Consider the following 14,221-nt stretch of genomic DNA (forward strand, 5'->3'; position numbering starts at 1 on the left):
ATATATATATATGCTGATTGGAATTATTCCAAGACAGGCTTACAAATCATGTATATGTATATGATAAATACTTGTAACAGTCATTGTCTTTGAGAGAAAGAATGGGGAAGGAGGGGTCAGTTAGAGGAAAAAGGACTTTTCACTGTATACTTTGTTTACAATATAAACTGATTTTTTTAGCTTCATGTATTATATCAAATATAATTTGAAAAACTTTCAAAGTAGAACTTACAGAAAGTACACAAATCATAGGACAACAATTTTACAAAGTTAACCTGCCCATGTAACAAACATACAAATCAAAGAGCATTACCAATGCATTATTAATAGGGAAACTGAAATGACAAAATGCACATACACATATTTATATATATAATGTAAATATTATGAAATTTTTATAAAAATTGTCTCAAGGAACTGTGGGAATGGGCAAGGCCATTCTCTGCAGCACAGGCCACAAGCTGGGAACTCAGATGAACTTTTTCAATGAACTCTCCTGAACCCAGCTGGAAGTAGAGATGGAAATTCTCTCTTCTGACTGCTGAAATCATCACTTCTCCTTTTTAGCCTTCAAATGCTTGAATGAGAGTTCGCTCATTGTTGAAGGCAATCTCTTCAGTCGACTGTAGATGTAATCAGCTATACAGGCAATCAATTTATGGATGATTTATGTCCATGAAATATCCTCACAGAACAATCAGGCCAGTGCTTGCTTGACCAAACAATTGGTCACCATAGCCTGGCTAAGCTGACACAGCTGCATACATTCAAAAGAAAATTAAAGACATTTTATCTTAGATACTGCAGTATATATCTCTAACCAGACAAAAATAATCATAATGCCATTATCACATTCAATAAAATTAACAGTAATTAAAATGTTCAATATTTAATGCTTAAATTTTGTAATACCTAGTCCATGTTCAATTTTCTTTATCTCAAAAATGTCTATTTGCATTTGGTTTGTTTGACTCATGTTCCAAAAATACACATACTGTTATTTTATTGATTTTTCTCTTAAATTCCTTTTGTTCTGTAACAGTCCCATTCTCCCCACCGCCACCTTTTTTTTTAGGAATTGTACAAGGTGGGAATCGCACCCAGGTCTCCTGCATGGCAGGGGAAATCTGTACCACTAAACTACCCTTGCACCCCCTCTATCCCCTATTTTAAATGCTATTTTTTATTGGGCCATTTATCCTGCAGAAATTCTCATATTACAGACACTTATGGCTGATTGAATGCTCATGGTGTTTATTGACTAAAAAGTTGCAAAATGAGAAAATGTTCATTAATTTTGCCCAATCCAGCATTTCTCATGTTTTTGTTGTCAATTTTATTGTATTCCTATTATGTTCACAGGGAACAAGTTTTCTTTTACAACTCTGATAAACACTGGAGTAAAAGATCTGTATGATCTCAATCTTATGATCTTTGTATGATACCTTAAATACTCGATATTTTTCAGGTTGATTAACCAGCAGACATTTATTGTGTGTATTCTATTTACAGGACATTGTAGTTGAAAACATCATTCCTGTTCTCAAGAAATAAGACTGAATTGATGAGTCAGCATTTGTTCAGAAAGTAAAACCCTCATGTTCATTTAAAGCGGCAGTAACAACTCAGCTGTGTGTGTTGCAGAGTTATGCAGTGGAATGTCCTGGTGAGTTTCATCATGTAAGCGTCAAGGGGAAAATCAGCTTCAGGGTTTTTAACAAGAATTCACAGGTAAGAGCTGAAAAAGATGCTAGATATCATCTGGTACAACATCCTCCTTTACAGAGGACACACGAAGCCTCAGAAGAGAAGGCTCTCCCAGCTGATGAGGAGCATAATTTAAGACAAAAACCCAGATGCTCCTGCTAGCTCAGTGTGTTCTGATTAGGTTCAATTCAAATATGTAGCTCAACTGTTTTTCTTTTTTCTTCCTTCTGGAAGATTTTAGATATTACTTTCAGAGTTCTTACATTTTTTCGGGTATCTAGGTGGGAGCTTTTTCCTCATAATGCCTGGCCTAGTCTGCTCTTTCAAGTCAAAGATCCAAGCTTCCCTCAGATTTAAGGAAATTGTTTTTCTGGTCCCTGCATTTTCTGTTTCTGGGTTGGTTTTTACTCATCGCAATCTTTTTCTTTGATGCTGTTGGTTTTATTTGGGGTGATCTTTGGTTGCCTTTTCCATTTATGAATAAAAAATAATGATGTTACTGTAATTATCTGGCTTGTTTGTAGTTGTATGGGTTTGTTTACCCCAAAATATATACAGAAATAAATTTGACCTGGCTTTTAGCCTCAAGGAATTCAGTCTAATGAGAGTGGAAAGCAAGTAAAGTGAAAATTCTGTCAGTGTCAATTTTAGTGAAAGGGGGGTGTACTGGTTTGTGTACCAGGGAAATCCAAAATGTGGATCTCAAGGAAGCCTAGATCCAAGGGTCCAGATTAAATTGGGGTTTTCTCCTCTATTGTCTCTGCTTGGCTTCATTTTCCTTGGTGTGATTCTTGCATGATTCAGGCTTCTTCTGAATGATTCGTGCATGACTGTAACCCAGGCCCACAGCTTTTAAACTCAATCCATTAATTCAATTTCATATATGAGGCAGCCATTTTATCCCATATAATTGTGTCACTGACCCCAATTACTGAGAATATTTTCATGTAATAAATTTTGACTTAATTCCTCCTTTCCTAGTATATTACACTCTTTAAAAAATCTATTTCTGCATTTTCTTTACCATTAATCATGTTCCTATGCATGCCAATGCCATACTGTAAAATTATTTAATTTTTATTATATTTTAAACTTAAAGTACTTTGCTTTATTTACTGTTATTTTCGTTGGGAGTTCATTCTCCCAAGAGTATTTATTTTATTCTAAACAATCAATTTTGGTTCCCATGACAGAAATATTTCATTTACTTTGATAAAGCACTAAAGCCCTAAGTTTTAATATAATTGACTGCAACCTTGAGACCATGAACCAAAACCACCCAGCTAAATCACCAGGTGCACAAACTGAGATATTTGTGGTTTTAAGGTGCTAAGTATTGGTGTTATCAATAACACAACCCTCTTAGACACACCACCCCCACAGCCTTTACCTAACTTCACCTTCTACTCTCCTCCATTCACTTGGCTCTGATCATAGGCCTCCTTGTTGTTCCTTGAATATACAAGGCACACTGTATCTCAGGGCCTTTGAACTTGCTCTTCTCTAAGCCAGGAATGACTCTGCTTCAGATGTTTGCTTGGTCCCAGTATTTCCTTAGGTCTTTACTCAAATAAGCCTGTCTCAGTAGAGATTTTCCTGGACACTCTGTTCACTCCTTCTTCTCAACGTTGCCTTCTTTTGGCCCTTGATTTTTCTTCATTGCATTTATTACCATGTATTTAACTTACTTTATTGTCCATCTTCCTCCACTGGAAGGAAGGCTTCATGACTATAGGGTTTTCTATTTTTCTTACTGCAGTATCCCAAATAACGCCTACATAGTAGGCTTTGATAAATTAAGTGAATTTACCTGTCTCGTTGAATAGTCTGCCAACTCCTTAAAGGCAGTGTCCTATTTGTTTGACACTGTACCCAGCCATTAGAACACAATAAATACCAAAAGTTAAATTAACTTTGAAGAACTTTAAACGTTTCTGAAAGAATACAGGAATAAAAAACATTGGGTTAACTTGATCCTCACTCTATACTCCCCCTCATAGGTAATTTCACTCATACCTGCTGCTTATTACCACCAATGTGCCAAGGACCTACAAAGATAACTTCAACTAGAAAAGTACCCTTCCCATGTCCTAGACTTTTAACTTCCTGGTTGGCTTGACAGCCTCTGGATATTTCAAAGGCACCTCAAACTCAGCATGACCTACCTTTAACTCCTGCTTTACCCCTACTCTTGCCTTCTTCCACTGTGACCTAACTCGGCAATTATTTCAACTCCTGCAACCTGGATTTTGCCAAACCATTCTATCTGAAAAGCTTTAAAAGACCACTTATTTGTGGGGTTCAGAAGAGATCCATCCAATTAACAGGTGACATTTTTAGTGTTCTATGAGGGGAGTTAAGGGAAGAAACCAAAATGAGAGCCAAGAATCCAACTGGCTGAACAAATTATAACCATTCAGACAACAGAAGCAAATTTAATGATGTGAATATTTTGAGTTTTAGGTGCCTACAAAGAATCTTTTTTTTTACTTTTATTTATGAGGATTAGCCACTATTTTGAAATTGAATTAGAATCTAAATATTTTTAAATGCCAGAAAACCCAGAGCTCACTGAAGTACAACTAAGAAGTGAAGACTTTTCTTCCTCACAATTAAAGTGGTTATATTTGTCCAAAAAATGATGCAGCCTTCAGAACCATTGTGTAAGCAGCAAGGAAACCACTCATATGTAAAAAGCTCTATTTTTTTTTTTAAACCCAGAAATACCATTACTTAAATGGATCATGTACCTACACATTCTTGGCTCTAAATAACTTTCAGCTGTTTGGAAAAAATAAAATCTACCCTTCAAGGGACAGGGCTGTAGACTCAGAACTCTATTTTCAAAAAGGGTGCTATGCTAAATATGTATGGAAAAATAATTGTTGTCTCAATAAAGTATCACCATGGGGGACTATAATTACTCCTAAGATAGTCCTACACCTGTCCAAACCAAATGAGGGTCCCCTACAAAGAATCTTAAGATTTCTAATGGGCAATTACACATTAGTTCAATTAATAATTAGCCAATGAACATCAGTTTGGAAGCCTTTTGTTAATTAGAAAACAGGCAGCATCTTCAGAGGGCAGGAGCGATTCAATAACTAAAAGAACCTATGTGCAATAAATTGTTCTAGGCACATTTTTAAACTGCACAAAAATGAAACTGTGGGGAATTTTCTAGATTTTATTTTATTTAAATATTGCTTACAGAAATTATCAAAGGAAAGCCAGCATCATGTAAATAGCATATCTCTCAATAAAATACCTACGATGTAAGTGTTGAAGACTGCAATGCTTTTATTCACCAATAAATTATGTACATTTCTAGATGTTTCTACATCTTATGCAATGCATGTTTTATTAAGCAAAACCCTGAGATGGGACTTCACTAGTCTTCAGCCTCAGATTCATCTTCATCTTGACTAATCTGGAAGTAACGAAGTTCATAACTCTCCTTGTCAAATGCAACCACACGAAGCCAATCACGAAGATTGTTCTTTTTAAGGTATTTCTTAGTAAGGTATTTCAAATATCTTCAAAATAAAAACATGAAGAATTAAAATGTTTCAGTCCTTATAAAACTTTTCAGTCTAATTTCATCACTCCAGCCATTCTCTTCCATTTAAACTCTAAAGCAATCTCACAGCATTCAAGTCTCCCTGTCCTTTGTTATTGCTGATCCCTTACAATGCCTTATTTCATTGGCAAATTCTATCCTCAAGTTTTAGCTTCTCTGCAAACCCCAGTGTTCTCCCATCTCTACCTCCAATACATCTATTCATCTCTTTAGCGATGACCTCATAGCTAATATAATGCACTGCTATCACCTCAGTCAAAGCTATCACTATCTCTCATCTGAACCATCGCATCAAGAACCTAATTTTTAATGAATCCACCTTCCCACTCTTTCCCAGCCACAAAGAGCAATGGATTCCCATCACATATAAAATCCAGAGCCCCTCCCTCCTCTGGCTTTCAAGATTTGCCTGAGCTACCTACCTGACCTCATCTATCATTCTTCAGAAAATGCTCTATACACCATGCACACACTGGCCTTCTTGATATTGCAACCCCCTCTAAATCCTTACCCAGCCCTTTTCAGTACTTTACATTCCATTTTACTTCTCCACTAGAATTCAAGCTCCTTGGTGGGTACTGTGTCTGCTGGGTTCACCGCTGAGTGACCCAGTCCTACCAGTGCTGCCAAGTAAAAGTAAATTTCAACAGAAAAAAAACCCTGATTTTAACTGATTGTCTCTACTAAATATAAAAACTATAATGTCTGATTAGTGAATAGAAACGTATCTCCCATGAGGAATATGAGACATGTTTCTGTCAATATATTCTAGTACTAAATTACAATGTCCAACATTGTATAAAAGTTGGATTACAGGGCCTATAACTCACTGGGCAGGAAGACACACATGACTTGCCTATATTCCACCAATAAATTACACTTGCTGACAACCAAGCTTAAGCAGATCACATTCAGTTACTAAATACACTTCCCATTCAGATAAGCTTAACTTCAAAGCACCCTGATACCTCAACACACTTATTCTGGCAAAATATTTTCATCACCATAATTCACTAAATTATGTAAAACAAGTACCAACCTTTTAGAGAACTGTTTCTCAGAAACAACAGTGATTTTATTCTTGCAACGTTCAATGTGAACAACATTTCCCAGATTTCCAGTTTTCCCATTGACTTTAACTTTCTCACGTAGAAACTGCTCCTATTTTAAAAGAGAAAAACGCAAAAACTAGGGAAGAAAACCCTAGATATTCACTAGGGAAGGTACCCTAGGAACAGAGCTTAGATTAAAATCAAATATTGTACACTTAAATCATTTTCAAGAGCCCTATTACAATTACAAAACTAGCATAGTAGGGTAATACTTACAAAATTTCCAGAATCAAAAATTCCATCTTCTACTGGATGAGTAAGATCCAAGCTAAACTTCCAGGTTGACTTCTTAGGCTTCTTGTCTTTCTGCCACAGAAATTATGATGCCATAAAAAATTTATTCATGGAACAGACTGAAATAATGTACAAGGTAGGGCAGGTACAGGACAGATCCCAGAGTTTATCATGGGCTACCTACTTGTTTTAGAGTCCTTTGGAAACCATTGCTTTTTTGCTTTGTATATGTTATACCATACAATAAAATAATTTCAAAAATATATATATATACATAGTGTAGAGTTTTATATAGGAATGTTGCAAAGCTCTAAAAAATTGCTTTAAAATTTCCTGTCTCACAAATGCAAAACTCAAGAAGGCTTGATACATGAAAATCCTGTTTGTGCAATTGTTAAAGATTATAACAAAGGGGCATATTGACAGATTAATTCACTTCCTACAAAAGTTTTTAATAAGTAGAATTTTTCTATCACTACTACCATAACCACTCACTCCAGGCCACACAAATTCCATCCTGAAGCCCATTTGCTCATGTTGTCATGAAAAGTTTTGTTTGTTTTAATTATTTACCAATACACTGATGTTATGTTTTAAATCATCACTTGTTCTCTATGTGCCAGATGTTATTTTACTACTTAGCAACTGCATTCCAAAGACAGGACTCTACTGAAAGTCCTGTCTTAAGGACTTATATTGGATACGCCTTGATTAAGGATGCCTTGTATAAGGATTAATTATCCTGAATTAGGTCCTTATACTGTCAGGAGCAAAGGCCAGAAGGTGGGAGGAAGCTTTGTCAAGCCAAGGTCTGGTTCTTTTGTCTGTTCAAGGCCACATTTATCAAACTCTTACCTCCAAATGAAATCTACACAAACGGGTAACTATTACTATCAGATGGTTTGTGGTAACTTCTGCCAAAAAAGTTATCCAAACCTTGGGTTTGGCAAGAGATAACTGGGCGCTGGACTTGACATTTTATGGGCAGAATGATTTAAATGCTGGGGCGGAAGTTAACTTGGCAGATGCAACTAATCCTGTGCGGTGGGACAGATAACCCCAAAGGTTTACGGCCCCGTTGAACGAGACTTGACCCATTTTTCTTATGACGGCTTTTGGTACATTATCGACATATAATTTTCAAAGGCCCTCTAGACTCGTTTTAACATCTTACTGGTTCTCTCATAAATCAAAGACAAAAAAACACGCTACCTTTATATTTTCCCAAGAGTCAGGACTTTACTTATTGAGAAATTATACCGTAACATAAAGTAATGAGGAAAACTTCCCCCGGAGTTCCAATGTTTTCTGAAACTTGTAAACGCGGCCATCTTGGTGGCCGAGCGCCTCGGCGCTCCCTCTGGACCTGGCAAACCCACCACTCTGGCCCAATTAACTATCTCCCAGTCTGGGTGCAAATAAATAGGATGGCATCGATGTTGTCCGGTGCGAAGGAGGAAAAGAAATGGCCAGATTCCTTGCACCGTGGTGCCTTCTTTTCCCCACGCGCTCACCACCGCCCACTCCACGCCAATTCCGGGCCCAGCTCAAATGCCTCCCGAATGCCCTCTCGAACAATTGAGATTGCTTGCTTGCGTTTTGAATCCAGTCTCCGTTTCTGCCCTCCATTTATCTCGAATGAGTCTTCCCCACCCGCCAAATACAAAATTTTTTAACAACACGACCGAAGGCACTCACCGCCGCCATCTTCACAACCTGCCGAGTCATCAGAGAGGAGGAGGAGGAGGAGGAGGAAGCCTGGCGTGGCTCCTATTTATAGCGAAGCGTGTGCCTCATGCGTGAAGAACGTAAGAGCGACGCCTCCCAGAAGAGAACGCGGAGAGGGGCGGGGCGGCCCGTAACCCAGAAGGCCGGGGGCGTGGCCGGGGCGTGGCAGGGGGCGTGGCCGAGGAGGATAGGATCGGGTTGCAGTCTGGCTTCCTAGTTATTCTCGCCAGTTGTGGGAGCCGAAATGATGCAGAGCTTTCTGCTACTGGCTGCACTCTGGTGGTCTCTGCAGTTACCCTGCGGCCGCTCTCAGGTACTGACATACGAAGGATGCAGCAGGCATCCTTCATTAATCTTCACTGAATCTTCTTTCCAGTCCGGGCAAAGCTGTCTTAGGTTGCTTTGCGATCTCTACTCTTACATTGCAATTATTATCATCCTGCGAAGATGTGCTATTAATTTTATACATATATTTTGTCTAAGAACCTTGTTTTCTAAATGGCTGTTGAGGGAAATCAGTGTTTCAGAAAGCCAAAATGGAAACAGCATGTGTTTCGAAATAACTAGCAATTTCAAAATAACTAGTTAGAAAGTGTAATGGAGGGGTCTCTCAATTAGAAAAAAATCTTAAGAAAAATATTAACTAAAAATGTATTCGGTGGGAAGACTGCTGTAAACTACTCATTTCTTCCCAAATTAAATATATAAATACATATACACATATTAGTAACACAATGCCAATCAATATGCCCCACATATATTTTTTTTAAGGTGACAACTGATTCTAAAACAGGTGAAATCGTCAGTGTCTGGAAAGAGGCCAGACAATTTAGAGCAATGAAAGAAATGTGCATTTCCAGATATTAGAAGATTGTATATTGTAATATATTATATATATCCAATATATTACAAAATTTCAATAATTGAACTACATGACAAGAAGGACAATATGGTATATTAGATTTACAAAGAAACAGTCCCCCAATGTAGCCACCTAAAAAAAAGTGGCTGAAATATAATTTTATAAATAGTTTTAATGTTTGGATAAGCTAGTGGAAGAGTAAACAAATGTTTTGTAGGCAGAAATGACAAACCCATGCTCATATAGATTTGGAGCTGAAATTAACTTTGCCCAAATCTCATGAAGAAAGCCCCAACTTCAGAGCCAACATGAGGCCAGACATGTAGACATGCAGAAAGAAAATGCCCCCGTGGGAAGCCTTCTGAAATGAGAAGCCAGGAGAGAAAGCTAGCAGACTTCCCAGCTGACATAGAAACACTGTGTCATCAGCCTTTCTTGAGGCAAGTTGTCTTTCTTTAGATGTCTTAGTTGGACAGATTTATGGCCTTAGAACAGTAAACTTGCAATTTCATTAATTATCTTTATAAAAGCCAACACATTTCTGGTATATTGCATTCCAGCGGCCTTAACAAACCAAAATATCCAAATTGATTTATAGATTCAATGCAATTACAACTATATATTAATATGTGTCTTTTTCTTTTCTTTCTCTCCATTTTCCCTTCCTTTCTTTCTTCTTCTTCCCATCCTTCCTTCTTTCTGCCTGTCCATCTTTCTTTTTTCCTTTCTTTTTTTGAGTAATTTGGCAAAATAATTATAAAATGCATATGGAAGCATGTAGATCAAGAATAGCCAAAATACACTTGAAGGAGATTAAGGTGGGAGTACTTGCTCTACCAGATTAACACTTATTTTAAAGATACTGTAATTGTAACAATGAAGTTTTGGTTCAGGATTAGACATACAGACCAATGCAACAGACTAGAGAACCTGGAAAAAGATAAGCAACTATATTATTTATTTATGATAAAAGTGCCACTTCAGATGGTGAGGAGAAGAACAATCCTCATAACCTTCATTGTTTTTCTAACTGAAGAGATATTAATCAAGGTATTATGGTACTTTGTGGTTGACACAACCTTACAATTTATGCTAATATTTTGGGCAGAAATGATTATAGACTTTTTTTAATGTTTATGAATAGTCTAATAAACTTTTATCCATGCAAGTAGGAAATCTATTTTGCCATGAAAAAAAATTGCTATGCAATTTAAGCCAACAGGGTTCTGAATAGAGTTCTCTGTCTTGTCCCATTAGTATATCATATGTGCCAGTTTGAAACTGTTGGATACTCCAGAAAAGCCATGTTCTTTAATCCTCATTCAGTATTGTTGGGTGGGATCTTTTTGACTAAGTTGTTTCCATGGAGATGTGACCCACCCAGTTGTGGGTAGGACCTTTTGATTAGGTGGTTTCCTTAGAGATGAGTCTCCAATCATTCCAGGTAGGGTTACTTACTGGAATTCTTTAAGAGGGAACAATTCAGAAGCAACAGTGCCAACACAGAGAAACACCCTTGGAGATGCAGAAAGAAAACACCTCCGGGGAAGCCATTTGAAACAAGAAGCCAGGAGAGAAAGCTAGCAGGTGTTGCCATGTACCTTCCAAGCTGACAGAGAAACCCTGAACATCATCAGCCTTTTCTTGAGTCAAGGTATCTTTCCCTGGATGCCTTAGTTTGGACATTTTTAATTACCTTAGAACTGTAAACCTGTAATATAATAAATTCCCCTTATAAAAGCCAATCCATTTCTGGTATATTGCATTCCAGCAGCACTAGCAAACCAAAGCATCATATATCAGCTTTTCCTCCAGATGATCTTGACAAAGCTTTGGATCTGTTCAGTGGTCTGTGCATCATGCAAGATTTCTTACAGGACTAGATAGTGACTCTTAGTCTGTATAGTGTTCTTTTTGAGACCCTCAGATACATTAATATTACAAGGATCACTCGGTAACATTGTAAGTAGAAAAAAAGTCTGAACCTCTGAAATTTATTTATTTTAAAACATATCCTATTTGCACGAAGCTGATTTATTAAAAAAGGAATCTGTAAATTTCCCTTTAGCAAAAACCTTTCCCAGTAATCAACATCAATCACAGCTTAAGCATTGTTCATAAATCCGTTAGGCAATGGCAGGAGTGACTGGGAAAAGAGGATGGTCCAAGTGGCAAAGCAGTTTGTACAGCAACCTGGACCTGTCACAGAGCCTCCTCTTCTTCCAGTCCTCACTCAAAACTAGCAGGTTTTCTGGTCATTCAGTAAATGGGCCGGAGTAGCACACCTAAATGAGAAATATGTTGTCTCCAAAATCCAAATACCAGTTTGAAAGTATTATATACCCTGGTAAAGTGATGTTTTAATCCTGATTCAATCTTGTGAAAGCAGCCATTTCTTTTAATCCCCATATAGGTTGGAGACTTGATTAGATTATCTCCACGAAGATGTGACGTGCCCAATTGTGGGTGTGGCCTTTGATTAGGTAGAGATGTAACTCCAACCATCCCAGGCAGGTCTTGATGAGCTTGCTGGAATCTTTTAAAAGAGGAAACATTTTGGACAGAGAGCCAGAAATGACAGGAGCCTCAAATCTGACAGCAAGCTTCACAACAGAGCTGACATAGATGCGGACACTTGGAGAACAGAGACAAGGATATTTGGAGACGCTTGGAGCCCAGCAGATTGCCATGAGATGTTAAGCAAACCAGAATCTTGAGAGTGCCAAGGGAAGCCAAGAGATGAAAACCAGCCCTGGAAAAGCAAAGTGAGAAACCCTCACAGAAACAGAGGCTGAAAGCACAGAGCCCAGGAGCAAGGGACCAGCAGATGCCAATCACGTGATTACCCAACTAATAGGGGTATTCCTGACACATCGGCCTTTCTTGAGTGTAGTTAACCTCTTGTTGCTGCCTTAATTTGGACATTTTCACTTCCTTGGAACTTTAAACTTGTAACTTTTTAAATTCCCCTTTTAAAAAGCCATTCCAGTTCTGGTATATTGCATTCCAGCAGCTAGCAAACTAATACAGAGGCCAACTAGGCATTGTGCCTCTTTTTTTATCATAGGAGGGGCCAGATGCAACAGCTTATCCTTCACCTTAGAAGGGATATCTCAACATGCCCCACACCACTGGACACCTAGAAGTTTCACTGTGGTAGAAGGCCCCTGTATTTTTGTTGAGTTCAACTCCCATCCCCTGACATGCAAATACCTTATTGATAAGTCTAGAGTAGTTGCTACTTCTTGCTCACTAGGTCCTATCAACATGATATCATGAATATAATGGAGCAGTGTGATGTCTTGTGGGAGGGAGAAATCATCAGTGTCCCTGCGGACAAGATTATGACATGGAGCTGGAGAGTTGATATACCCCTGAAGCAGAACAGGGAAGGTATACTGCTGGCCTTGCCAGCTGAATGCATACTATTTTTGGTGGTCCTTTCTGACAGCTATTGAGAAAAAAAGCATTTTCCAGATCAGTGCCAGGGAATATGTAGATTTTGCACACCACATGTGGAACAGCAGCTGCAAATAGAAGTCCCCACCTGGTTAAGTTTATGATAATCCACTGTCATACTCCAAGACCCTCTGTTTCCTGTAGGCCAAATAGTAGGGTTAAAAGGGAATGTGGTGAGAATTACCACCCCTGCATCCTTCAAGTCCTTAAGAGTGGCACCGATCTCTGCAATCCTTACAGGAATCCAATATTGCTTCTGATTTACTATTTTGCTAGCTCTAGTGGCTTCTACTTGGCCTTTCTTACCATAATAGCCTTCACCCCACAAGTCAGGGAACCAGTGTGGGAATTCTACTAGCTACTAAGTATGTCAATTCCGAAATGGGGGAAGTAACCACAGAATAGGCCCTGGGACCCACTGGGCCCACTGGACCCACCGTGAGATGGATCTGAGCTAAAACTCCATCAATCACCGGACCTCCATAAGCCCTTATTCTGACTGGTGGACCAGAGTGATGTTTTGGGTCCCCTGGAATTAGTGTTACTTCTGAGCCAGTGTCTCGTAATCTATGAAATGTCTGATCTATCCATTCCCCAGTGCACAGTTTTCCTGGTAAAAGGCCATAAGTATCCTTGGGGAAAGCTGGGAGGAAGGTTAACAGTGTAAATCTTTGGAAATAGAACAGAGTCCTTCCCCAACGGTAACTATCCTTCCCTTAACCCCTCATTTAAGGGCCTCTAGGTCTGTAAACTGTCTTAAGTCTGGGAATTGATTCAGGGGCCATGATTCTCTGTTTTTGTAATTCAAGTTAGACTTCTGTCCACTTGACATAGAACTCTTCTGCTTATATAGCTCAAGCAATAATTCAGTAGACTGTCCATCTATTTTACTACTAGGTACTCCTAAATCGATTAGGCAAAGTCATAAGTCTTTGTGAGACAGAATATTTTGCTGCTTTGAGTCTGCTGTCCATTTTGGTGGCCATGCCCACCTTGACCAAGGTAATTAACTGTCACCTCATGGGTTCTTCCAACTTGGGGTCTGATCATCCCCATTCTCTTTAAGGATTCCAGCTCAGATGACAGCAGCTCCCACAATAATATATGACCTACAGAGAAGGGCAACTACAGAACTCTTCAGGAACAATAGAGCTAGTCTCACAAATATATTCTTCAAAATCCTGATAAAAGCTGTGTCTTCTGGACATTCCATGGGTGTGCAAGCAGGTCCTCCATGATAAATCCACTCTAACATTCCAATCTTTCTAAGCCTCTGATCCCCTCATCTATATTATAACAGGGCAGTTCTGGCATTTTGACCTCAGGTAATGTTGGCCACCTTTTGATCCATGTTTGAGCTAACCACCCAAATAAACTATTAATGCCCTTTCTAATCCCTTGAGCTACAACTTTGGAGGCAGAATTTTTGCTTAATGAACACATATCAATAAATTCAGCTTGTTCCAACTTTATATTCCTTCCACCATTATCCCACAACCTTAATATCTATTTCCACACATATTCCCCTGATTTCTGTCT

The 14,221-nt window shown here is 38.5% G+C and overlaps 1 protein-coding gene across 1 annotated transcript; it reads right to left on the reverse strand.

Annotated features, from left to right (window-relative positions):
- Window positions 1-4,983: 4,983 nt before the first annotated feature.
- RPL22L1 (ribosomal protein L22 like 1) lies at window positions 4,984-8,449 on the reverse strand. The gene is made up of 4 exons (XM_077161021.1): window positions 8,332-8,449; window positions 6,616-6,705; window positions 6,327-6,448; window positions 4,984-5,243 (listed from the first exon to the last, which is right to left on the reverse strand). Exons 1-4 carry the CDS (start codon window positions 8,359-8,361, stop codon window positions 5,099-5,101), a joined length of 387 nt encoding a protein of 128 aa, XP_077017136.1. The 5' UTR covers window positions 8,362-8,449; the 3' UTR covers window positions 4,984-5,098.
- Window positions 8,450-14,221: the final 5,772 nt, after the last annotated feature.

The sequence above is a fragment of the Tamandua tetradactyla genome, chromosome 5, assembly GCF_023851605.1.
Source record: "Tamandua tetradactyla isolate mTamTet1 chromosome 5, mTamTet1.pri, whole genome shotgun sequence".
NCBI classification, from domain to species: Eukaryota; Metazoa; Chordata; class Mammalia; order Pilosa; family Myrmecophagidae; genus Tamandua; species Tamandua tetradactyla.